The sequence below is a fragment of the Sceloporus occidentalis genome, unplaced genomic scaffold, assembly GCF_023333645.1.
Source record: "Sceloporus occidentalis isolate IW3139 unplaced genomic scaffold, rSceOcc1.0.p SCAF_407, whole genome shotgun sequence".
Classification (NCBI taxonomy): Eukaryota; Metazoa; Chordata; class Lepidosauria; order Squamata; family Phrynosomatidae; genus Sceloporus; species Sceloporus occidentalis.
The window spans coordinates 232,053-259,657 of NW_028317387.1; the positions used below are offsets into that span (position 1 = coordinate 232,053).

The window sequence follows — 27,605 nt, forward strand, 5'->3', positions numbered from 1 at the left end:
GCAGAGTGGCAAATAGGGGGTATAAGGCATTTCTGGGGGCAGAGTGGCAACCCTGGGGGCAGATGTGCATAACTGGGGGGGGCAGGTTGGCAAATAAAAGGAAATAAAAAAATATATATTTTTCTCAATCATAGCTTTTATTAAATATGAAAATATTGTTTACATAAATTAATATTTACTAGTAAAACTTTTTTCCTATAGGGTCGTCTTATATTCAGGCTTTTTGTTTTTTTCCTAAATTAATATTTAGATTTTGGGGGGTCGTCTTATAATCAGGGTCGTCTTATAATAGAGCAAATACGGTAATATTGCAACCCCACTTTTCTTGGGTTTGTATGGAGCAGATACGTAGTCTGATAATTCTAGATCATATATTCACGTATGCCCCCCCCCCCCGCACAATTCCATTGTGTTTCCTGCACTAACCCCATGTGTGGGGAGTGAAATGACCTTGGTCCATTTAACTGGTGTGTTTAGACCAGCCACAGGGGTAAGAAGGGGTAGACAGGGAGTGAGAAGGGGTAGACAGGGAGTGAGAAGGTAGACAGGGTGAAGGGGTAGATAGAAAAAAAGGGATAGATAGGGAGAAAGGAGGGTGGCAAGAATATTGAAGTAATGAGTCAGAAAGAGAGAGAATGAATGGCTTAATATGTGGATGCATTAATGAATATGTGTAAATGAAAGAATAAATGATTGTGTGAATGAAAATGAATTAGTGAGTGACTGTAAAAGTGTTTGTGTGAATCATAGGTGTATTATTGATTTGTAAAAAATCAAAGATGGTATAAGCAGGGTGTTTAAGCACTGGGGACAAAGATGGCACAGGTAGCGTGTTTATGGGACAAAGATGGCGTACGTTCGGCTGTTGGGGGACAATGTTGACTCATGCAGGGCTGTTTGGCGACAAAGATGGCATGTCCTAAGTATGTGTAATTTGGGTGCTGGTCAAGTTCAATGAGGGCAATGTGGACGTCAGGGTGGCTTTGGGGTGTGCAACCTGTGATCTATGCCTGTAATTTAGGGGGTTTTATCTATACCTTTAATGCAGAGTTTGTGTGTAATTTCCAATTGATATATACCTGCAAAGCTGGGTTTTGTGTTATTCTGTTGATCTGTATCTGCTATGTTTCCATACATTATATATGTTTACCTGTAAATATAGGATTTGTATGTCTTATTCAGTTGATCAATACCTGGAGCGCTGTTTCCATGTGTTGCTTATCTGATCTATACCTGAGCTACAGGGAGTAAGTAAAAGAGGTGTGGTTTAGTGAATGAGGGGACAAAGGGACTCTGGGGATGATTATGGGGGAACGGACCTCTCAATGTCACAGTGCAGTCAGAAGGAGGGAAGACTTTACTGACTCTCACAGTCTTCCCCAGATCTGCAGTTTTTTTATTTGGTGTGGTAGCGGAGGGAGTGATTGTATGAAAGGGAGCATTGGGCGGCACCCAAGGAAATGCTTGGGTAGGGTCCAATTTTTTCACTATAAAATTTATTGGCAACAGGGTCTAATATTTATATATATATTGGCAGCAGGGGCTAATATTAATATTTATTGACAGCAGGGTCTAATATTTATATATATCGGCAGCAGGGGCTAATATATATTGGCTGCAGGGGCTATTATCAATAAATATTGTCTGCAGGGGCTAATATCAATATATTTTGCCAGTAGGGGCTAATTTTTATGTATATCTGCAGCAGGGGCTAATAATATATATATATGGAAGCAGGGTGTAATATTTCTATATATCGGAAGCAGGGCGTAATATTTCTATATAACGGAAGCAGGGTGTAATAGTTCTATATTTCGGAAGAAGGGTGTAATATTTCTTTATATCGGAAGCAGGGTGTAATATTTCTATATAACGGAAGCAGGGTGTAATAGTTCTATATTTCGGAACCAGGGTCTAATATTTATATATATTGGTAGCAGGGGCTAATATTAAAATCATCTTATGTAGTTAAAAATACACGTCTAATGCCTATATGTATGTTATATATATATATATATAGTGTATATGTACCGTTTTATAATTGGTCCCTGGACCCCCATGTGCCCCCCCTAAATATGAAAGCTGGAGATGCCACTGATCAGGCTCCCAAAGTTGTTTCTCAGGTAGCCAGATATTATCAAACTTATCAAGCTTAATAGTTTTGATGAAATATCCTCTTTCCATTAAGTACTGATAATGGGATTGGTTAATAACTAATTCCCAGTTAATTAAGCCTGCTTGTCTGCAGCGTCTAGCTATGCAAATCTTTGCAGCCAGAAGAATGTGCATAATAATAATCCTGTGGTTTAGCTGAAATTTCTCAAGACCCAGATGAAACAAAAACATCTGTGGATCTAGTTGATCCTGGAAGTGATCCAAGTAATTGCGAAACGTTGTTTCTGAAATTTAGTAGTTGTGGACACTCCCACCATATATGGGCAAATGTGTCAATGTGAGCAGAGCAACGCCAACACCTATTTGGGTGTATATTACTGATTTTATTGAGTCTAGTTGGAACCAAATAGCATCTGTAAATTATCTTAATATAGATCTCTATTAAATGTATCGAATGGACATGTTTTTTAGTCGATACAAAGGCCTGACATCATTGTTCCAAGGAGAAATCAATACCGAGATCGTTTTCCCACTTCAAGATCGATGGGTCTTTCTCATCTTTTTGAAGAGATAGTAAAAGGGTAGTTGAACTCGAAATTTCAAGAGCCTCTTGATTTAAAAAGGTCTATATCCCCGATAGAATAATGGATATATATGGTGGGGAAGAATTAACATTGTAAAACCTATGTTCTGCCCAAATGTGTTTATCTATTTAGAACGATTCCTTTGAAAATTCCAAACAGTTGGATCAAACTGATCCAATCCGCATTCAATAAATTTATATGGGCAAACAGACGCCCGAGGATTTCAATGAAAATACTGTCAAAAAAGAAAATACAAGGTGGTTTGTGAAGTCCCATGATACAAGATTATGCTCAGGCAGCACTATTATCCCATTCAATCATTTCACAGTCATGCCTGGCAGAGAAAGAGAGATGGTTCAAATATGAAGCAGCAATAGAGGGGAAAGGAAGGGATGCCTTATCCAGGGCCGGCCCAAGGCAAAATGCAGCCTGGGGCAAATTTTAAAATGCCGCCCCCCCCTTATCTACCCTTGCTCTCCCTCCGTCCCTGCCGCCCCCCCCATTATCTACCCTTCCTCTCCCTCCGTCCCTGCCGCCCCCCCCCCCCCTTGTACTTACCTTTCAGCTGTCCTGCGGCGAGTCTCCCTGTTCGGTCTCGGTGCCGGCTTGTAATGCTGAGCACCGGAAATCTTCCGGCACTCAGCATTACAAGCCGGCACCGAGACCGAACAGGAAGACTCGCCGCAGAGGAGAGAGAGAGAGGGGCGCCGAGCGGGTACTGACAGCTTGGTAAGCAAAAACCACTCGGCGCCCCTTTCTCTCTCTTTTGCATTTAAAAAAAAAAAGGGCTTGGGGTGGCAAAGTGCCGCCCCTTCAAAAGTGCCGCCTGGAGCGGTTGCCCCACTCGGCTACATTGTCGGGCCGGCCCTGGCCTTATCTCTCTCTTGGCAATTTGATAGAAAAAAGAATATTAACATATGTTTAACTTTAGGACATATCTTAGAAGAATGGAGACTAATAAAGAGACAACTTGGGCTTACAAATAAACTTCTTCCGAATCTTCCAATAAGAGTGATATCCAAAAATGTTGATAATTTAGATTTAAGAACACAAAGAGGGATTAACAACATATCTGATAACTGATGGTATAATAATAAAATGAAAACTTTCCATGAATTACGCAAAAAAATGACCACAAAGCCAACTGTAACTATCTGAGGGTAAAAAATGTGATAGAAAGACACCTAAATACAGGGGATCGTTCACAAAAAATTGTAAATCTAGCATTTGCTCTGAAAAAAAACCTCGTCTTATAATCGAGCAAATACGGTATATATAAGTTGTACGTTCTTTACCATTTTATGTATGTTATGTCTATTGATGTGTTGTCTTAAGATATGTTGTATATAGAAGATTACATATGTATACTCTATTTTGTAAAGAAAAAAGAGGAAAATAAAGATAACTCATGACTGAAGGCATAAGCAAATTACATCAACCGATGACTTAAGTGGCTGCACGGGTGTGATTTGACAAAATACGACTATTAGTTAACATTGAGGGATGTTAATGTTGACTCAATGTAGGTTTAATTATTAAAATACCTGCAATAAATGAGATTGAGGAATGCTGCCATTTGATTGTTGACACCAGGTCACCATCTGTTCTGGAAAGAAACTCTAAAAAGCAAATAAATAAAGTGTTAAAAGCAAAGGCAAGAGCATTTATATGTTTTTGGTCAAAAGAAAGCAAATATAAAAAAAGACAAAAAAGAGCAAACAGGCAAATAAAATTGTGTTCTTTCTTTCTGGATTAGCTGTAACGTTTTAGCCACATTGCAATTTGATTTTGTATTTTTAACATGTTGCCTATTTTACTGTAACGCTGATCAACAGATGAGAAGTTCTATAAGTCGGGTATATTTTACCAATAAATATAACAGACGTTGTTAGGGCAATGTAATATAGTACTACCCTATATGGACAGATTTATGATTAGGATTTCAATTCACTAGAAGTAAAGGGCCTAGCCCAACCCCTGAAAAACGGCCTCATACCATTATCCCAACTCCATCAAACTTTGCAATTGGCACAATGGAGTCAGGCAGGTAACATTCTCCTGAAATCCACCAAATTCAGACTCACCCAGACTGCCAAACAGAGAAGATTGATTCATCACTCAACATAACATGTTAGTCACCACTGTGACTATTGGCATTATACTTTGTGATGCGTGGCCTGCATGCAACTCTTCGGCCATGGAAACCCATTCCATGAAGCTCCTGCCGTACAGTTTTTGTGCCGATATTAATGCTAGTGGAAGTTTGGAACTCTTCAGTGTTGGCAACCATGCACCTCATACCTCGGTAACCCTGCTCTGTGACGTGGTATTCTGCTTTGTAGTTGAGTTTCTGCCGTTCCAAAACGCTTCCACTTTCCAATAATACCAGTTGACCATGAAAGAGGAATCATATTACAGTACCATTCTTGAATTGAGCTATTCAGATGCTGCTCGTGCTTGATTTTATACACTTGTGGCAATGGGTCTGATTGAATTCATTAAGAGGTGTGCCCCAATACTTTTGTCCATATAGGGTACATACTGGCAGACTTGGACTGCTCGCAATGGAATGTTTTTTTAAAAAAAATGTATGTCAGATAGCAGCCTGATATGGGGGGGGGGGGGTAGTGGGAGTCATGAGTAAAAGTGGATGTAAAAGGGAAAAGCACAGACTAAGTGCTTTTGGTATCATTAGTCAACCCTGCAGCAAAGGGAAGCACTTGGAGCTTACCCTTGTTGGCTATGCTGTTGCCGGACTGCTTAGCTAGTAAAATATTGCTTGAATAAATTGAGAGAGAAAGTGAGAGAAAAAAAGAGGGTTTAAGGGATTATATAAAAAAGTTTTGTCTCAATTAATCCTATTCTCTCAGTATGTACATTAATCAAACTCTGTTCAAGTGTAGCTTGCATCTATTCCCACACATTGTGGTCTCGCTCTGCTGGCCACAAATATAGGACATCATAAACCAATCAGACCAAGAACAGCACAAGGGTGTACTGACATGAAAAAATGATGACGACAACGCTAATAATAATGGTACCATTGATAATAATAAAAATCTTATGAAAGTGAGTATGGGATTACCACTAACCTGTTTTATTGCTGTATCTATATAAGAGGTAATGTGCCAGTAATAACTTTTTATTTCATAAGAGAGAATCACTGGGCAGAAGTGCAGACTATAAAAAGGGTGAGCATTTTATTTCACACTGTTAATTTGTAATGGATCTTTGCATATTTAAAAGAAGATAATGAAAAAGATGCAAGCTTACCACAGGATTCTTAAAAAATTCATATTTTGCATAATTCTTTCTGAACAAAAATTTGCTTTCACTTGACATCATGGACTGGACGTGTACAACTATTTCGTGATCTTCTAAACACCTCTCTAGATTAAAAACAGAAAAAATATTTTGTTACTGATGAAACACATATACCGTATTACCAATGTAAGCAAACTGTCAGCTTGAAATGCTATGGAATTTGTGTACCATCCTCAGTGGGTAAACCCAAAACAGGATGTTATACTCTCTTGCATATGACTTGACACAGCGATATAGTGGCATACATAGAATGCTGAAGTCTATTCACCAGACTGAATTTGTATGCTAGATTATCTGATTTTTCTGGTTTTATAAATGTATATTAATTTTACATATGTCTCTTTAAATTCTTAAATAAAGGTTGTCCTTGAAAACCCCTTCAAATTTGGTGAGAAAAAAAATCTCCTAAAACATTAGTACCGCTGGCATATGAATATATATGACCACTATAACATAATAGTAAATCCTTAGGGTTTTGTTTCAGTGATGAGATCTCTCTGCACATACAATGGGGCTCAGCCTAATGACAGTCTGAACTCTACCCTGTCAGCAGGAGTCAGCACTATTACATTTGATGTGCATTATTATTATTACTTATTGTTTTATATAGCACCATCAAATTCCGTAGCGCTGTACAATGGGTAGACAGGACATAAGTAGTATGTAACATAACAAATTTACTTACAGAGAGGTAAGTGAGGAGGGCCCTGCTCAAACGAGTTTACAATCTAGAGGGATTTAGGGTGTAATTACACAATAGGTAAAAGTGCCGTCGTTAGGGATGGACCTGCCACACTAGTAAAAGAATTGCAGGAGAGGGACTGGGAAAGGTGAGCTAAAGGAATATGGTAGAGCGTTAATGTGCTATGTTGTAAGCGTCCTTAAAGAAGTGGGTCTTGAGGGATTTTTTGAAGGAATAAAGGCACGGAGAAAGACGGATAGGCCGGGGAGAGCATTCCAGAGCATAGGGGCAGCACTTGAGAAATCTTGTAAGCGTGCATGAGAGCAAGAAATCAAAGGATAGAGTATAGAAGGAGATCATTGGATGAGCGTAGAGACCGGTTAGGAGTGTATTTATAGATGAGCAAGGAGATGTAGGGAGGGGAACTGCTGTGAAGGGCTTTGAAAGCAAGCGTGAGGATTTGAAAATAAATCCTAAAGCGCACAGGCAGCCAGTGAAGACACCAAGACAGCGTGCATGAGTAGACGGGGAGATGATAGCACCATTAACATTGAGGGAGATGGATGGGGGAATTTCAGCATTGGAGGGAGGGAAGATGATGAGTGCAGTTTTGGAGAGGTAAAGTTTCGAGAAACGTGCAGACATCCAGGTAGAGACAGATGCAAGACAGTTAGTTACACGATCTAAGACAGAGGGAGAAAGATCAGGGGAGGATAGATAGATCTGGGTGTCATCAGCGTACAGGTGGTATTGAAAGCCAAAGGATGAGATCAGTTTGCCAAGAGAGGAAGTGTAAAGAGAGAACAGAATGGGTCCTAAAACTGACCCTTGGGGTACCCCAACTGAGAGAGGGAGGAGAAGTGTAACTAGAGACAGAGACGCTGAAGGTACGATCGGAAAGGTAGGAAGTGAGAGCAGTGTCACAGTGGCATTTGAAGGAGAAGAGGGTGCAGTAGAAAGGTCCAGTAGGATTGTGCATCAGAAACATTGGTGACTGCCATGGAGAACCCCACAGTATCTGATGACCCCCTTCTGGAAACAGAAATGCTTCATGATCACTTTGATCAGCTACAGTGAGAAGTGAGAGAAACAGGTTGAATACCTAGATATGCTTCTTACACATGTTGAATAGAGATCTGTGGTTGCTTCCCATAAATTTGAATCTTGTGTCCCAAGATTTAGCTCACTCTAAGCAACCCCTTTCCCTTGTTTCTATGGATTCTGCCTTCCCTTCTTCTCTGATGTATTCCAATCAATCACGCTGCTCTTACACCGTGCCAAAATGTTGTTCTCAGATTCACCTGCATGGGCTAGAACAATTCCCAAAACAGTTGTATATAGGTGGAATACTTGGGTGTTTGCAATGCTGGTAAAATAGATGGCAGACTTTTTATGTCACTAGTTGGGAAATTCATGCTAAAGAAACATTTTCTTTAATAGCTGGATGTAAAGCATTGCAAGATGACAAACGGCAATTAAATCTTGACAGATTTATTTATTTTAAATGGGTAACTAAAATAACAGACCATAAAGGGGTTAGTGAATATAGCCTTCCCGATTTCAGTAAGGCATTTCATAGTGTACCACATAGAAGACTGGTGAATTGCAGTGTTTGATTAGTTGAATGGATAATGCAATGGTTGAGTGGTTGTATTAATAAAGTAACTGTCTAGCCTGTTTAAGTTTTACTTCCCTATTCCTTTTACCCCTGTGTATTCTCCATTGTTGTCTGTGTGACAAAATTAGTCTGGAGCCTTTGTTTTCTGTGTAATCACTTTGCATTGTGTTATGTGTTAATTATGCTAATTGATTTCTGTTGTAAGTCAACTATACGATGCTCCGTCTTAACAAAGCTTTTTCTTTTGCATCAAATTCTGTGTTGTAACTCTGGTGGTTTGTTTGACCATTCTTTGGAGTGGCACCTACAAATCTCATTAACCACAAAATACCAAATAGCTGCCAAAAGGTGAAAAATACAGTGAAACCTTTAGAATTACGAGCATTTATGTATAATAGAATTATGCATAGTTACAATAATGAACACAATTTGCTTTATCAAATTATTGTACAGCTCTTGTCTATATTTAATATATCATTCAAGCATTCACAATGTGGGTTGGAAAATGTATGTGAACTATAGGCTTATCGCTTCAACAAAAGTTAATTGGTGTCAGCAAACCTGGAGCCAAATCAATGAAACAGGACTGGAAGTGCAACTTTAGAAAGAACAATGCAATCATTTGTTAAAACAGATTTTTTAAAAGGTAAAAATACACAGAGTCCTGTGGTAAGCTGGATGCTCTGTTACCAAAGCCTCTGTTCCTGTCCGCTAGTGCTGGGTTGGCTGTGTGGAAAGCCGCCTGCTCACCACAGCTTCCAATGCTGTTTTGGGTTCTATGTCCAGCAGCCATTCTTGCACATTGGTAGGGCACAATTGCAAAAACTGTTCCTTGATGATCAGATCTTCCAAGCTTCCAAGGGTGTGGGGTAGAGCCTTTACTGACCAGCCCTAACTACCCCCAGACAAATGGCTTGTGTGAGAGATGATGACATCTGTAGAGACACAGGGGAGGGGAGTCTTGCTATCGATTGGGCCTTGCAACAACTACAGCCGTACCTATATGGGCCCCAGTTTACTGTGATTACTGATCACAACCCCCTACACATTGGTTACACAGGATGATCTGGAAACTTCTCAGATGGAGTCTAGTACAGCAATATGAGTTTACCATTTGGCACAAAAGGGGAGTACACATGAAAAATTCACATTTTCATGTGTACTCCCCTTTTTGTGACAAATGATTTGTCATGCCAAGGGTAAGATTTGTCAAGCCAAGGGGAAGATTCCATCTAATACACAAGGTAGAGGCATGTGAGCATCCTCCCACTGTGTCTATTTGGGAGAGGTGTCACGTTAACTTATATAGTACATACATGAATTTGCTACCCGGTAGAGATGGTATGGTCTTACAACATGAATTTCTCTTTTGAATCTGGGACTCCAACTAGCGCCCGGTGCAAGGTGTGAAATGTTACACATGAATTGCTTCTAAATTTACTTTACTTTAATGTACACAGGCTGACTAATCTACCATATGCCTGTATCCTTTCATAGATAGTGGATTCTTTTGAAATGCCAAGTGACCATCAGCAGTCAGGAGACTTCGTCCAGGGTCATACATTAACAATAACCCACAGATTAATAATTATGCCTCTTTTTGTGCATGTTTAGGACGGGGAAAGCACACCTTACAAAAATTGCAAATATACGTTTTGAAGGAATTGTGAAGTCCGTCATAAGTAGCAAGTATGGACTTTATAAATTGCACGCACAGAAGAAAAAATAAAATTATCTATTTGGACTGGCATTATTCCACAACACAAGGATATGTTCACTTACGGTTCCTATAGGTACATCTTCCATCCACCTATACCACCTCTGGGCTGGCTTGGAAACTTGAGATGAACTGAGAAGATATAAATCTAACGATGAGAAAAAGTCTTACTAGGGGCCAATATCTAATTTTGAGTAAGTGGCCATCATTCTTTGCTGGAGCCCTACAGACAGAATTTCTCCATTTTATTTTTATCTGCTTGGTGTAAATCATCTGTTTATCATTTGTTTTGGTATGCACTGTGACTATTTTTTATTCTGTCTTTGGTAAAGATTTAGGTTATCCGATTAGTTTGGTGGTGTTAACATTCTGATATTAGTTATATGATTATAAGATTTAGTACTGTGGCTACTCTGGCAACTGCCTCACTCAAGACCATCCTAAGAACTTTGGCTCCCCTTGCAGGTTAAATACAGGTACTACTACAACCATGCAAGTCAATGGACCCAGCTTTCTAATCACACTGTGATTAGTAAAATATCTGAAATAAAAAAACTAACATGGAAAAAATTAAAATAGCTAATAAAATACAAAAATGTGGTAACATTTAAAAATAATTATGCAGTGATGTCAGGGCAAAAATAATAAAATAAATGTAAAAAAAGTTTATTATGGGCACGTGCTAAAATTAGCGCTGTATCTTCCCAAAAATCCTGACATGGAAAGAGTTAAAATAAAAGCATTTCATATACTCAAGGGGTGTCTACTTAAAAAAAAAATAATTATGGTTTGATGGGGTAAACTAGAGTGGCCAGGCTCAAAGATAGGGCTTGGCACAAATAAAAATTGTTGGGGTGATGGGTGGAAGGGAACCCATATTCAAAGGGGACAACAATTAAATACAAAAAGGGGGTGGCTTGGGGTATAGGTACACAACAGGGTGGTTGGGGCATCACATATATCAATACACAAAAGGGGGTGGGTGGCTGAGGGCAATACACATTGGTACATTAAACAGTACAAAAGGGGGCATCAATACACAAGGAAGGGAGCTAGCTGGGGACATCACAAATAAACAAACAAGGGTGTGGGGCATAAATGCACATGGGACGATACACAAGGGTCTGGGGGAATACATTAAAACTAAAGGGGGGCCTGGCTGGGGCATCAATACACAAAGTACAAAGCACTACGTACAGCGTAAAAAGGGCACTGCATAACAACATGAAAACATAATCCCAACAGCGAATGGAGCATCATGATTTGGGCTGCTTTGATGCCTCGATGGCTTGCCATCATTGAGGGAAACATGAATTCCCAAGTTTAGCAAGGTATCAAGTATGATAACGTACATCAGCTAAAGCTCAGTAGAAGATGGATGAGTCAAGCGGACAATATCCCTAAACACCGAAGTAAATCTACTACAGAATGGCTTAAAAAAATATCCACCTTTTGGAGTGTCCCAATGAGAGCCCAGACCTTAACTCATTAGAGATGCTGTGACATTACTTCATATGGCTGAGCTTAAGAAGTTCTGTTAGGAAGAATGGTCTACAATTCCTTCTGAATGTTGTGCAGGTCTGATCTGCAGCTACCGAAAGCATTTCTTTGAGGTTATTGCTGCCGCAGGAGGTTCAACTAGTTATTTGATCCAGGGGTTCACTTGCTCTTCCCACCAGCACAGTGAATATTTACTGGGCGTGTTCAATATACACATAAAAGATGATTGTTTGTGTGTTATTAGATTAAGCACATTGCTTGTCTACACTTGTTACTTAGATGTAGATCAGATCACATTTTTTGAACACTTAATGCAGAAAACTCTAAAGGCTTCTTTTACTTTTTCTTGCCACTGAATTTGCATGTATTATTGGCCTACTGATGTCATCGTGGTGGAAATGTTCACTCCACTTGCAGAACACATTGTGAAACCACAGGTCTCATATAAAAGGACACAGTACAAAATTTACCAAAATTAAATGTGAAGAAAGGAGAACAAAAAAAATATTACAGGCAGCAATGTAAGCAATGGCATTAGTAATTTATGAGAGATCCCCGAAGAGCTATTGATCCATACAGCGTGAAGAAATAAAGCTCCCGCGTGACCTCCTCATAATGTAGGGTCCTGCTCCTGGCCCTGCCTCCAACTACACCCTAATTGTGCTTTTTTGGGGCACCAGAAACATTGATAATTCTTTTCAGATCAACTGATCACCGTTATTTGTATCTCCCTACCTAATCCTATATTGGGGTGATGCTCCACTAGTGTCCAGCTGTTGTCATCCACACAATGGCTTTTATAAACAAGAAGCTGGCAGAAATCTCTGGCTGTCATGTCCGCATGAATCTCCACAACTTTGCGTGTTCCATCTTCACTAAATACTTTTACAACCTGCAATATAAAAGATACAATTAACTGACTTTTCATTCCAACATCATTAATGAAATTGAGGTTTTGCCTCATGAGATCCATTGTAAAACAAAAAAAAAATATGCACACATGATTATCATTCATACATACCTTCAAGGGATCCATGTATGAAGTGGATATAGAGGCAAAAGGTGATCATTGTTGACCTTATTTGCATTCACCTACCCAGAATTCCTTCTGGTTGTGGCAGCACCATGGGATTTCTGGGAACAAACAAGCCTTCTGGCTTGTCTGGTAGTTGTGGATAAGTGTTTAATAATGCTTCTACTACCCCTTAATTTTAAGTGAAAGGGTTTTGTACCATAATAGTTTTTTTGCAGCATTAGTTTTATTAATCTTAAGGGACTTCAAGAGAAAACTATCTCACCCACCCACATACAATACACATATAAATGGTTAATTTAATGATACTTAATTCTACCTCAACATACACACAAAACAATGCATAAAACGAAAAAATGTAATACACATACACAATTAGAAAACATCTTGCATTCAAACATAAACATCCATAAAAATCTGTATTCTAATTCATTATATACACACACATATATATATATATATATATATATATATATATATATATACACACATACATACACACACACGCATTTCCATACACACATTTAAATACACACATATACTGTCAGATGTAGACCGAAAAACACATATTATACCTTGACATATTAGGCTCACACAAGCACTGTCATTTTTCCCTCATGTGAACTTAGGGCTATACTGTCGTGCTTACAGTGACATCCTCTCCCTCAGTTGGAGGATTGAAGAGGACGTCACCACTGCGTCGCCATCTTGGCGGAAGTTGCTGGGTTATGTCCATGGAGATGCAGAAGTTAAGGATTGAAGATAACGGATAGAACAGAAGGGAGAAGATGCAAATGCAGAAGAAGATGTGGAAGAAGAAGTGGAAGTGGTCAGCAGAGAAGGTAGGGAAACATTTAGAGAGTGTGAGATAGAATGAACTAGAATGAGAGTGAATACGGACGCACAAATGTTAAATGAAAATTCTGAGCTTTTTGTTTGGTTTTCGTCTGAGTCCTAAAGGGTTTAACCTCCGTAAATTTGCAATTTGTACTAATCAAATTCTACAAGTCTAATAAATATGATATTATTTTAAATAGCTGTGAATTTTGTCTTTAACAAAGGCCTTTTATTGTTACCTAATGGCTTATGAGACTGCAGTTTATAACCTGAAATTTTGAGTACAGTATTACCAGTAATTTTAATATATTCTTCTAATGATTGACAATTAAAACCAATAATGTATAGTCTAAACACAGATCAGTACTTGTTTTTAATCAATTGTCATTGCAACACATTAGTACAGTGAGATTTGTTATTTTATTTTGCTTACCACCCTAATTTTTGCATTTTTTCTGTGTGTAGTGGAAAAGATAACTGTTGGGTGGAAATTGGATATTATGAACACACGCAGTTTCTCTCTGGTGATATCAATTTGATGAATATGTTTATCCCCCCAGGGCCATTTTTATTTTTACCATGTTTGCTTTAAATGGCCAGAGCAGTTTTTGTCTTTACTTAACTGTGATTGCACGCTAACTTATTTAGTGCACCCCTCGAAATTATATATTGGGTTTTTTTAGGACTGTTCAGTGCTTGTTTTTCGAAATTATACTTTTATATAAATCATCAAGTACGGAAAAAAAATTAATGCAGAGAAAGTTAGAAAAAAAAAAAACACAAATTTTTCACGGTTTCACCTTTAAAAACTATACATAACTAGTGCAAATAGAAAGAACTCGTATTCTGGGATTTGCCCTGTTTTGGTAACGCTTCATATGCTTGTCATTTTCATTTATGTTTGCACTAGGGTTAAATACAAATGATGCACATTGTTGTCAGGGCCGTCCTTTGGGGTGTGTGACCTGTGCGACCGCACAGGGCGCAACACCCCAGGGAGCGCCGCCACCGCTGCAGGGTCCGCTGCTGCCCCCTCTGCACCTCACTCAGAGGCGATGACAAGCAGGGCGCGCTTGGAACCGAAATTGACAGGCAGCGTTGAGGGTCATATGATGTCACGTGACCTTTCGCCACTTAGCGTTGGGCAGTGTCAGGAGCGTCAGACAGCCAGACTAAGAGGATCCAGGGTGCCCTGCTCGGTCCAAAAAAACTACAGGAAAACTACAGGAAAAAAATTAAAGAAAACATTAAGTGCAAGTTTGTTGTATAGTGTATGTAATCTAATGAAGGGTGAAAAAAGATGTACCCCTTGAACTTCTTTTTGTGTTTGGAAATAACTGCCTTCTCTATTAAACAATTTTTACATATGGAAAAATAGTGCTCACTTTATGATTTGTGTTAGTGGAAGTGGAACATTACATTTTCGAAAATGATATAACAGTTTAACTGTAACTCCATAAAACACCTTTTTATTTAAGGATACGCCATTTAAAAAGAAGCTACAGGTTTTATGCCAGTAAAAATACCAAATATGAATTATACATACAAAAAAATACAGTAAGTAGTGCTGCTGCATATTAAAAAAACCTGAACAGTCATTAAAAAAAGACAATGGACATGGGTCTCCTTTTGGGTGTAATGTATTGACTTTTGAAAAGGTCTCAACAGCCTGATTTAATCAAGTTCACAGTATCTTAGATAAAAAAAAAAAAGAGCATTAGCTGCTATGCATGCTCAGTATTGTGGAATGTTTGATTATAATGTGCTGATAACATTGCTCCTGTTTCTAAACTGGCTTATGGTTGTCAAATTCACATTTAATACACAAATCCCTGATGGTTTATGTATGCCTGCCATTATCTCGTCAATTAGAGTATGGAGTTTACTTGTTATTGTCAGTGTTCAGTTGGGATTTTGCAAAGATACCTATTTATAGATTTTGTTTTTATATTAAGGTTCGTTAGGTTAGGTTAGGTTATTTACCTCCTAAAAGTGCAGTAACTGGTTAATTATTTTCTTAACTAATCTATTTTAAGAAATGATAGGGGTTGTTTCTTCTGGTTGTTCAATCAAACATGCATGCGACCTGTGATGCCTGTTATTTAAGGTTTCCATGCATTATTTATTTGATCTGTAACTTCACTGCTGAGTTTGCATGTGATTTGTATGTTATTCAGTTTTTCTATACCTGAAATGCAATGTGTTGTTTATTTGATGTTTACCTGAACTAGAGGGTTTCTGTGGATTATGCAGTTGATCTACAGTGCTATACTGGTTTTGTATGTGTTCTTTATTTAATTTATACCTGCAAATAAAAGGTTTGTATGTCTTATTCAGTTGATCACTATGTTATCATGTGGTATTTAGTTAAGCTCTATGTTATTTGGTATTTTGTTGATCTTTACAACAGATGTTGATTTTAACCCCTTGATGACAATTGCCTGTCTGGGCACGTCACCGAAATTCAAGTCGATAACGACAAATGACGTTCCAGCACCGGCACGTCTTTAAACAGGTGCAGAAAGCGATCTATTTTCGCTTTCTGCACCGAAACGGCGTTGCTGTAATGCCTCGACCTCGAGGCATTCAGCAACGCCATGATCGGCACAAAGGGGCCATCTCTGGCCCCTCCCCGGGGCATCAACATCCGCCCATTTTAAAAGCGTTTAGGAGGCGATCAACAATCGCCTCCTAAACTTAAATGGTGTCGCTGGAATGCCTCGATCAGGAGGCATCCAGCGACACCAAACACTTACCTGGGGATGGACTGTGACCGCTCCGGAGAGCCGGTGATCTTAAAAAAAATAAAGATGAAAAAGTTTGCTAGATGGTCTCCAGACCCTCTAGAGAACTCTGGCTCCACTTGCAGGTTGAATACAGGTACTGCATTCAACCATGCAAGTCAATGGAGCTCAGCTTTCTAATCACAGTGTGATTAGAACAAATATATTAAAAATAAAAAAATTAATAATAATTAGAAAAAAATAGTAAAAAAACAGTAAAATGTAAAAATTATTTCCCACTGATGTCACTATCAGGGGAACCTTCAAGTTGAAAAAAAATGTTAAAAAGAAATTTAAAAAAAGGCAAAAAAAAATATATATATATATAAAAAATATGTTTTTGTGAGCAAGTCCTAAAATTAGCATCTTAGCTTAAAACAATTCTCGCATGGAAAGAGTTAAAATACTGGCATATTAAATGCCCATGGGGTGTCTACTTTTAAAAAATGTATGATTTGATGGGGTAAATTGAATTGGCCGGGTTCAACAAGGTCCCAATTAACACGGGGGGGAAGGATGGCCACACATCTAATTTCCAATTAGAAAAATGCACACGTACCAAATGTGGCCTTTTAGTTCCCCCCAAAAATGACAAACCCATGCATGTGGGGTATCATTGTACTCAGGAGATATCGGGGTGTCGTGTGACAGCGGCATATACCAGGAGCTGTAAATTCATACATAAAGTAGGTGTGTGTGGGAAAAATACACACACAAAACTTTGAAAAAAATGCTGGTGGTAAAATGTGTGCATGCAAAGAGTTAAAATACCAGCATTTAAAATACCCTGTGGTGTCTAGTTTTCCAAAATATATGGTTTTGCTGGGCACACTGAAATGGCCCGGCTCAAAGATGTACCAAATACGGCATGGGCAGTGGATCCCCAAATGCCAAAGTTCAACATTGAAAAATGCGCATGCCCCAAACAGCCAGGCAAAACCATTCATGTGGGGTATCACTGCGCTCAGGAGATGTTGCTGAACACATATTGGGGTGTTTTGTGATAGTGACATATACGAGAACTTTTTAATTCATACCTGAAGTAAAATGTGTGTGACAAAACAAATGCAAAAAAATGACTACCACAAAGTTTGACAAAGACTGGTGGTAGATATGGTGCATGGAAAGAGTTAAAATACTAGCATTTGAAATACCCTGGGGTGTCTAGTTTTCAAAAATATATGGCTTTATTGGGCACACTGAAATGGCCCAGCTCAAAGATGTACCAAATAGGGCATGGGCAGTGGATCCCCAAATGCCAAAGTTCAACATTGACAAATGTGCATGCCCCAAATGTGGCCCTTTTGCCCACAAACAGCCAGGCAAAATCATTCATGTGAGGTATCGCTGTACTCAGTAGCTGTTGCTAAACACATATTGGGGTGTTTTATGATAGTGACATATACCAGAACCTGTTTATTCATACCTAAAATGTGTGTGAAAAAACAAATGCAAAAAAATTACTACCATAAAGTTTGACAAAGGCTGATGGTAGAATAAGTGCTTGGAAAGGGTTAAAATACTAGCATTTGGAATACCCTGGGCTGTCTAGTTTTCAAAAATATATGACTTGATGGGGTAAATTGCATTGGCCGGGTTCAAAGATACCCGAAATGGCACATGGGGGGGAAGAATTACCAGATTTGGAAAAAATGGCTTTGAAATAGCAAAACGCTACCTGTACTTATTGCTCCATAACGTGCAGAAAAAAGCAAAAAAACATAAAAACATTGGGTATTTCTAAACTCAGGACAAATAGTAGAATCTATTTAGCAGGTTTTTTTATTACCTTTTATAGATGAGTAAAAGATTTTTCAACTAAAAGTTAGAAACAGTCATTTTTTTTCTAAATGTTTCACCATATTTTATACTTTTTTTAATAGTAAATAATATGATACAATCAAAACAATGTCATCTAAAGAAAGCCCTTCTTGTCCTGAAAAAAACAATATCTAATGTGTGTGGGTTCAGTAAACGGGAAAGAAGAAAATTACAGCTAAACACGAGCAGCGCAGAAATGTTAAAACGCCCATTGTCACGAAGGCTACAAAAAGTAAAATCAGCCTTTGTCACGAAGGGGTTAAAAAAGATGCCCATAATTGGCATTTTTCTTCAGCATTCTACAAAATAACAGTGGTGAATAACAAACACGGCGATGGTCAAAACAGGTAATTGATGACATTTTACAACGCTGCAGAAATGCAAAATATTACTCAATTATCCTTGATTGCACTCCAGATATTAGCCATAAGGAGCAGATGTCATTTACTATTCGATTTGTGGAAGACATTTCTGGAAATTTCCAAGTAAAGGAACATTTCCTTGGTTTCAATAAAGTAGAGGATACAACTGGAAAAGCATTTAGTGATTTCCTCCTTGAATTTGAATATTGATAATTGTTGTGGACAAGGTTATGGCAATGGAGCCAATATGGCAGGAAAAAACAACGGTGTTCAGTACAAATTTTTAAATATAAACCCAAGAGCAGTATTTGTACCATGTGGATGTCATTGTCTAAATCTTGTAATTGGAGATGCAGTACGCTCATGCAAGGAATCAATGCAACTATTTGGACTCATTCAAAGCATTTATGTTCTATTCTCAGAATCAGTAAAGCGGAGGAAAATTTTGACCATGTATATGGCCTCACTTTAACCCCTTAACGTCCATTGCCGGGTCAGGCACGTCATGCAAAACGGTCACTTAACGACCTATGACGTGCCTGACACGTCATCAGACTTAAACAAGCTTAGAAAGTGATCAATGATCACTTTCTAAGCTTAAACGGTGTTGCTGTAATGCCTCGATGTCGAGGCATTCAGCAACACCGAGATGTCTGGCCCCTCCCCGGGGCGTCAACAGCCGCCATACATTGTATGGCGGCGGACGCCCGTTTTAAAAGCGTTTAGGAGGCGATCAACGATCACCTCCTAAACGTCAATGGTGTCGCTGGAATGCCTCGATCAGGAGGCATCCAGCGACACCCAACACTTACCTCTTGATGGACTGTGACCGCTCCGGAGAGCGGTCACAGCCGCAGCTGCACGCAGTCTTCACCATCCGCAAGATGGCGGCGGTCCGGGAAAAAAATAATAAAGTTGAAAAAGTTCGCTAGACAGTCTCCTGACCTTCTAGAGAACTCTGGCTCCACTTGCTGGTTGAATACAGGTACTGCATTCAACCATACAAGTCAATGGAGGCCAGCTTTCTAATCACTATGTGATTAGTAAAATATTTAAAAAAAAAAAAGAAAAAAAATTAAAAAAAAAAAAAAAGAAAAAGCTTAAAAAAAACATGGTAACATTTAAAAATTATTATGCTTTAGAGGAACTATCCAGTTCCAGCAAAATGTAAAAAAAAAAGTCCAAAAAGAGTAAAATAAATAAAATAAAAAAATAAAGTTTATTATTATGAGCAAGTGCTAAAATTAGCGCTGTATCTTCCCAAAAATCCTGACGTGGAAAAATTTAAATAAAAGCATTTCAAATACCCAAGGGGTGTCTAATTTAAAAAAATGAATGGTTTGATGGGGTAAATTGGAGTGGCCGGGCTCAAAGATAGGGCATAGGCACAGACTGACCGAAATGGGGAAAAAAAAAAGCGCACTTCCAAAATGTGGCATTTTAACCTCAAACACCAGACAAACCCATACATGTGGGGTATGAATGAACTCGGGAGATGTTCCTGAACACATATTAGGGTGTTGTTTGATAGTGACGTATACCTGGAGCTATAAATTTATACCCAAAGTACAATTTGTGTGGAAAAAAAAAATACTACCACAAAGTGTGGCAAAGGCTGGTGGTAGAATCTGATGCATGGAAAGGGTTAAATACTACCATTTTAAGTACCTTGGGGTGTCTAGTTTTCAAAAATATATGGTTTTATGAGGTAAATTGTAGTGGCCAGGCTCAAAGATAGGGCATAGGCACAGACTGACCAAAATAGGGGGAAAAAAGCGCACTTCCCAAATGTGGCCTTTTAACCCCAAACAGCAGTCAAACCCATGCATGGGTTTGATCACTGTACTCGAGAGATGTTATTGAACACATATTAGGGTGTTGTTTGATAGTGACGTATACCTGGAGCTATAAATGTATACCCAAAGTACAATTTGTGTAAAAAAAAAATACCAAAAAAATACTAACACAAAGTGTGGCAAAGGCTGGTGGTAGAATCTTATGCATGGAAAGGGTTAAAATACTAGCATTTGAAATACCTTGGGGTGTCTAGTTTTCAAAAATATATGATTTGATGGGGTAAATTGCATTGGCCGGCTTCAAAGATACCCGAAATGGCACATGGGGGGAAGAATTACCAGATTTGGAAAAAATGGTTTTGAAATAGCAAAACGCTACCTGTACTTAATGCTCCATAACGTGCAGAAAAAAGCAAAAAAACATAAAAACATTGGGTATTTCTAAACTCAGGACAAATAGTAGAATATATTTAGTAGGTTTTTTCATTAGCTTTTTTGGATGAGTAAAAGATTTTTGGGGTAAAAGTCAGAAAATGTGGTTTTTTTTTAACATTTTTCATCATATTTTATTATTTTTTTTATGGGAAATTAGATAATATGATTAAAACAATGGTATCTGAAGAAAGCCCTTCTTGTCCTGAAAAAAACAACATATAATTTGTGTGGGTTCACTAAATGAGTGAAGAGAAAATTACATCTAAACACGAACACCGCAAAAGTATTAAAACAGCCTCGGTCCCAATGGTACAATAGGTAAAACACAGCCTGGTCCTTAAGGGGTTAAAGCCTTCGTGTACGACTCGGCACAACTAAGGCATAATCTAGGCGAAATACAGGAAGCATTGGTTGCTTTGTGTGAGGAAAACCACACTTAACCGAACATCAGTCATGAGGCCAACAATTTCTCAGCAGGTTGTGGAGTTCAAATTTATTATGTCACTGTGTGTTTGATATGACCTGTTGTACCAAATCAATATCGTGAGCAAAGCTATGCAAAATGAGGCTGCTGGTATCATTTTGGTCTCAGGCCTAATCCAAAAAAAAGTTTTTTAACCCCTTAAGGACCGGTCTTGTTTTTCCTTTTTGTACCCTGTGGGACCGAGGCTGTTTTAATACTTTTGTGGTGCTTGTGTTCAGCTGTAATTTTCTCCTCACCCATTTGGTGTACCCACATAAGTTATATATTGTTTTTGATTTGATTGTATCATCTTATTTACTATAAAAAAAAAAAAAAAAAAAACATGGTGAAAAATGAAAAAAAAAAAAAACATTTTATGACTTTTATTTGAAAAATCTTTTACTCACCTAAAAAAGCAAGTAAAAAAACTAGCTAAATAGATTCTACTACTTGTCCTGAGTTTAGAAATACCCAATGTTTTTATGTTTTTTTGCTGTTTTTTGTAAGGTCTAGGGCAATAAGTACAAGCAGCGTTTTATGATTTCCAAACCTTTTTCAACAAATCTGGTCAGTCTGCCTCCATCTCCTCTTTGGAACATCTTTGAAGCCGGTTAACTCAATTTAACCCATTCAAACCATATATTTTTGAAAACTAGACACCCCAGGGTATTTCTAATGCTGTTATTTTAACCCTTTCCATGCAACAGTTATACAACCACACTTTATCAAACTTTGTAATAGTAATTTTTTTTTATTTTTTTTTCACACAAATTGTACTTTAGTTATAGATATACAGGTTCTGGTATATGTCACTGTCAAACAACACCCCAATGTGTGTTCAGGAACATCACCTGAGTGCAGTGATACCCGACATGCATGGGTTTGTCGTGTTGTTTGAGATTTAAAATGCCACATTTGGGAAACGGGCTTTTTTCTCCATTTTGGTCAGTCTGTACCTATACCCTATCTTTGAGCTCGGCCACTCCAATTTACCCCATCAGCCATTTTTTTTTTATATTAGACACCCCTTGGGTATTTGAAGTGCTTTTATTTTAACGCTTTGTTGAGATTTTTGAGAAATTTTAGCACTTGCTCAAAATAATAAACTTTTTTTTTTATTATTATTATTATTATTTTTTTTAATACTTTTAATATTTTTACACATTTTGCTGGTACTGGATGGTTCATCTAGTGACATCACTGCATAATAATTTTTAAATGTTAGCACATTTTTATTTTTTATTTTTGTAATTATTTTTTGAATATTTTACTAATCACATTGTGATTAGAAAGCTGGGCTCCATTGACTTGCATGGTTGAATGCAGTACCTGTATTCAACCTGCAAGTGGAGCCAGAGTTCTCTAGAGGGTCTGGAGACCATCTAGCGAACTCTTTCATCTTTATTGGTTTTTTCCCGGGCCGCCGCCATCTTGCTGATGGCGAAGATCACCTGCAGCTGCGGCTGTGACCGCTCTCAATGTATGGCGGATGTTGACGCCCCGGGGAGGGGCCAGACATGGCCCCCCGATGCCGATCTCGGCCTTGCTGAATGCCTCGTTTAAGCAAAGAAAGTGATCGTTTTTAAGCTTATTTAATTTTTTGACGGTTCAGGACCGTAAAAGGTCATTACGTGACCATTTTTCCATGACGGTCCTGAACCGGCAAAGGTCGTTAAGGGGTTAATACATTTGAGACAGTCTGGATTTGAAAGTTCCTTTCAAATTGCAAAGGAACTAACAGAAAAAGTGGACATGGAGCCTGTTTTTAAAAACCCTTCCCATATCCGCAGAAAAAAGACCTTGTTTGACTACGAAAGCCAAGATGAACCATTAACAGATCCCACAGAGAAATTTAAGATTTAATTTTGTTTATGTTTTAGTTGATACTGCTGCAAAATCTTTGGAGGAACGTTTTACCCAGATGGAAAACCACAAAGTATGGAGATTCATATACAGTATGAAAAGTCTTCCAACAAGAGAAAACTTAAGGGACTGTTGCTTGCAGTTACAGAAGGCATTAGAGAAGGACAGCCAATCAGACATTAATGGTCTAGATCTTTCAGAGGAGCTTTGGCATATTCAAATCCTACTATCTCAAGATGTCACAACACCCCGCCACACACTCAACTTCATAGTGAGAAATGGCCTGGCTGACACATTTCCAAACATGTGGATAGCACTACGGATTCTTTTAACAATTCCTGTTTCTGTGGCATCAGGAGAACGCAGCTTTTCCAAGTTAAAGCTCACTAAAACATATCTGAGCTCATCGATGACTGAAGACAGACTAACATCTTTATCAGTATTATCCATTGAAAGCGATGTATTGAAGACATAGGATATGATCATTGATGAGTTTGCAAAAGCAAAGTTGTATTTTGAGTTTCTAATTAATATTTCTTGCCAGAAGGTGTACATTTCTATTACCAGTCTCCCCAGTTATTATTGCACTTGCACATAAATTATCTTTAATTAAAAATGATTTGTTACAAAGATCTTTTTTCCTCTCTTCTTGTGTCAATGTTTATGGGGGGCAGCATGGCAGTTGCCCGCACAGGGCGCCTGAACACCTAAGGTCGGCTCTGATTGCTGTGTCTAGGCAACATTTTTTTTTAATGATGCTGGGAGTTGCGCCTTAATAGTGGCCAGAAAAAGAATAACTGCGAAACAAAAAGTATATACTTTTTGAAAGTTGACATCCCAAATTATTTTACTACCAGCATTTTAAGACTTTTTATTTAACATTTTAGCACCAATCTGTCCCAAACATTGCAGTACATTTTTTTTTTTTTTTCCTTTTTTAACAAACCCATTCTATACATACACAGTATTACTGTACATTTTTTCTAAGTATGTGTAATAAGTGAAACAACTTGTGATTTGTATTCAAACACCCCTTGAGTACAGGAATACACCACATGCATGGATAGAGCATGTTCTTTTGGCACTGCCGGTTTAAAATCGGAACATGCGCATTGCAGTTTTCAAACACGGAATTTTGACAGATCAGCTTGCTAGGCCTCATTTGACACAACCACAAATATAACTGGAACACACAAGTTTAAGGTTTTTATTCTACCTTTTCACATGCTGCACACAGAGCTATCTGTAACAAGAAATAAAACAAATTAATCACTCTTCTCCTAAGCATGTAGATACCCGATACATGCGTGTGGTATATAAACATTAACTGGTCACAAGACATCCCCAAATGCAAATAAGTTTTTCTAACTGCTGAACCAGGTAAATCTCATTTCAGGGGGTAATACTACTTCTAAACAAGAAAATAACCTTATAAACTACGTTTCCCTGAAGGCACAAAGCCCATGGACCTCACAATCACCCCCTTACCTTTCTATGTGGGACAACACGACCACAAATCTAACAGGAACAGTGGAGACTGAGGTCTTTTCTTCTACCTTTTCACATTTCTTGCACATAAAAGGATGAATATCAGGATTTATTTTGTATTGCGCCCTTGGTAGGGCTTTTTGATGAAGTTCCTTCACTGGGTTTGGGGGCATTTTATAAATATTGTTTTGGTGTCTTTCCTTCTCTAGGTCTGGGGCTAATTTTTCAAATAACTAATATAACAGCTTACTGAAAACGCTAAGGGTGTATGTTAGGTGTTAGCGTATAGCATAAGGGGTAACACTGGGGTCCTGTTAATGTTAGATCACAGTACTGTATAATGTTAGCGATAGGGTTCATAATCGGATTAAGTCACTAGCTATTGATTGTGAGACTGATCAATTATTAGTGACCAAAAAGGTCAGAGGCCACATAGCAATTAGGTTAAATATACATTCTAAATTATAACTATGATATCACCTGTATACTAGTTACCTAAACTGACACTGACAAGTGTGCGCTGGGTGGGTGTGTGACATGGGTGCATTTTTTAGGCATGACGTATCAGGTAAGTCACTGAACATTTTGGCATGACGTACCTCGTACGTTACTGGACATGAAGTGGTTATACAATGTGATGTAGTTCTGCTGTTGCATGTGTTTGATCCATAAGCCAGAGAGTTATACTTATTTTAACCCCTTAAGGACCAGGCTGTTGTTTTTTTTTTTAACCTTTTGTACCCTTTAGGACCAAGGCTGTTTTAACACTTTTGCGGTGCTCGTGTTTAGATGTAAACTACAAGGGCTTTCTTCAGATACCATTTTGATCATACTATCTAATTACCTATATATAAAAAAAAATATGATAAAAAAAAAAAAAAAAAACATTTGAAAAATCTTTTACTCATCCAAAAAACAGATTCTACTATTTGTCCTGAGTTTAGAAATACCCAATATTTTCATGTTTTTTGCTTTTTTCGGCACGTTATGGGGCAGTAAGTACAAGTAGCGTTTTGCTATCCCCATGTGCTATTTTGGGTATCTTTGAAGCTGGCCAATGCAATTTACCCCATGAAAACATATTCTTTAAAACTAGACACCTCAAGGTATTTCAAATGCTGGTTTCCATGCACTAATTCTACTACCACCCTTTGTCAAACTTTGTGGTAGTAATTTGTGGTTTTTTTATCAATAAAATTGCACTTCAGGTATGGATTTACAGCTCCTGGTGTATGTCACTGTCACACAACACCCCAATATGTGTTCAGCAATATCTCCCGAGTACAGTGATACCCCCCATGTGTGGGGTTGTTTGGGAGGTAAAGAAACACATTTAGGAAGTGCGCATTTTTTAACTTGGAACTTTTACATCTGGTCCTACCGCCCCATGTCCTAATAGGGCCATCTTTGAAGCCAGCTAATTCAATTTACCCCATCAAACCATAAGTTTTTGAAAACTAGACACCCCAAGGTATTTCAAATGCTAGTAAGTGTGGCCCCCCACACTTTAGTCAGCCTGTGCCTATGCACTTTAATTTACCCCATCAAACCATTCATTTAAAAACAAAATAGACACCCCCTTCGGTTTTTGAAATGCTTTTACTTTAACTCTTTCCATGTCAAGATTTTTGGGAGGATACTGCACTAATTTTAGCACTTGATCATAATAAACTTATTTTGGACTTTTTTTTTACATTTTGGTGGAACTGGATGGTTCCGCTGATGCATAATTATTTTTAAATGTTACCACTTTTTTTAAGCTTTTTCTTTTCCATATTTTTTTTTTGTAATTATTATTTTTTTTAATATGTTACTTATCACATTGTGATTAGAAAGCTGGGCTCCATTTATGGTTGAATTCAGTACCTGTTTTTAACCTGCAAGTGGAGCCAGAGTTCTAGAGGCGAACGTTTCCAACTTTGTTATTTATTATTTATTTTATTTTATTTTTTAAAGGACGCGCCATCATCTCACTAGTAGCAAAATCTAAGTTTAGGAGGCGATTGTTAAATATTGAAAATTTTTTTTACCAAGATTGTTAAAATTTATTTTTTCCAGTCTACCCTTTCCACCCCTAGTAGACGCACTTTTGTGGACTACAACTTCTACCACCCTTATTACCAGGACGAGGAGGGTTGTAGTCACAAAAAAACTGTCATTTATTTTTGTGTATGTTAATTTAGTTACGGGGTGTGGAGACAGGTGTGAGTGTTTTGCTAGTATGGGAAGTAGATGGAGATCAGAGCACGCAGGCTAGAAGAAAAGGGAAAAAAAGGTTGAATACTGTCAAAGAGCTATATTTGGCTGCCTCCGTTTATGCACCATCATTTTTATTTATTTTACTATTTTCTAAAATGTAAGGCTGATTGGTCACTCGTCAGCAGATCTCACATCCTGGGATTAAAGCCTCAAGTTTATTGTAAGCTTTCATATCCATCATCTGCATTACTGCCATCACTTTCTTTGCATCAGAATCATTCACTTTTTTGTCCTTTGATTTATTGAAGTTTTTGTAGCCTGTTAGCTATGTTATTCCCTATCATATGTCTGTGATTGTATTTAAGGATAATTGATGAATTAGCACATACTTAACAAGAAGCACTTCCTTATACCTGGGCTGACTTTTCGTCTATATACAACTTTTAAAAAAATATGGACAGGAAAGGACAAACAAGGACAAACAAGTTAATTAGAAGCATCCTTTCAATCCATACTCCACTTATTATTTACCAACTGCTGCCATACCGATTGCATGTGTTTGTCCATAAACGTCCACTTCATCTTATCTCCACTACCATTTTTCCTCTACTCCTATTATTTACAGTGGACTACACTCAAATCTTCTTGCTTTTATTCCGAGTCTCCTCTGTCATCAATAGAACCTCTCCCTCTCTCCAGCCACCAGCATCACCACACTAAATTATTATTGCTCCCTTGTTTTACCTGTATCCTCTTTTCTCATCCTAGGCATTTTTTCTTCTCTCTTCCCTCTTACCACTCTCCACAATCTCCCCACTCCTACAAGTCTTATTCCCACCTTAAACCACTCTTCTGCTTTTAGCAGCTGAGGATAACACCCTAAATCCTGTGCCTCCATTATTGCTCCCTCTTTTTCCCTCAATAATCTGGAAACCTCAACAACCTTATCTGAATACCTTGCCCCTCCTCTTGCACTCCTTTCAAC

General features: G+C 38.1%; 1 protein-coding gene across 3 annotated transcripts in view; it reads right to left on the minus strand.

Annotated features, from left to right (window-relative positions):
- GRB10 (growth factor receptor bound protein 10) overlaps positions 1 to 27,605 on the minus strand; it is a 111,382-nt gene that overhangs the window by 31,265 nt on the left and 52,512 nt on the right. For all 3 annotated transcript variants that reach the window (XM_089506657.1, XM_089506656.1, XM_089506658.1), the window contains exons 3-5: positions 12,276 to 12,432; positions 5,973 to 6,088; positions 4,244 to 4,318 (exon numbers count right to left, since the gene is read on the minus strand). In XM_089506657.1, coding sequence (XP_089362783.1) covers positions 4,244 to 4,318; positions 5,973 to 6,088; positions 12,276 to 12,432 — 348 coding nt within the window. The remainder of the gene's footprint in view (positions 1 to 4,243; positions 4,319 to 5,972; positions 6,089 to 12,275; positions 12,433 to 27,605) is intronic.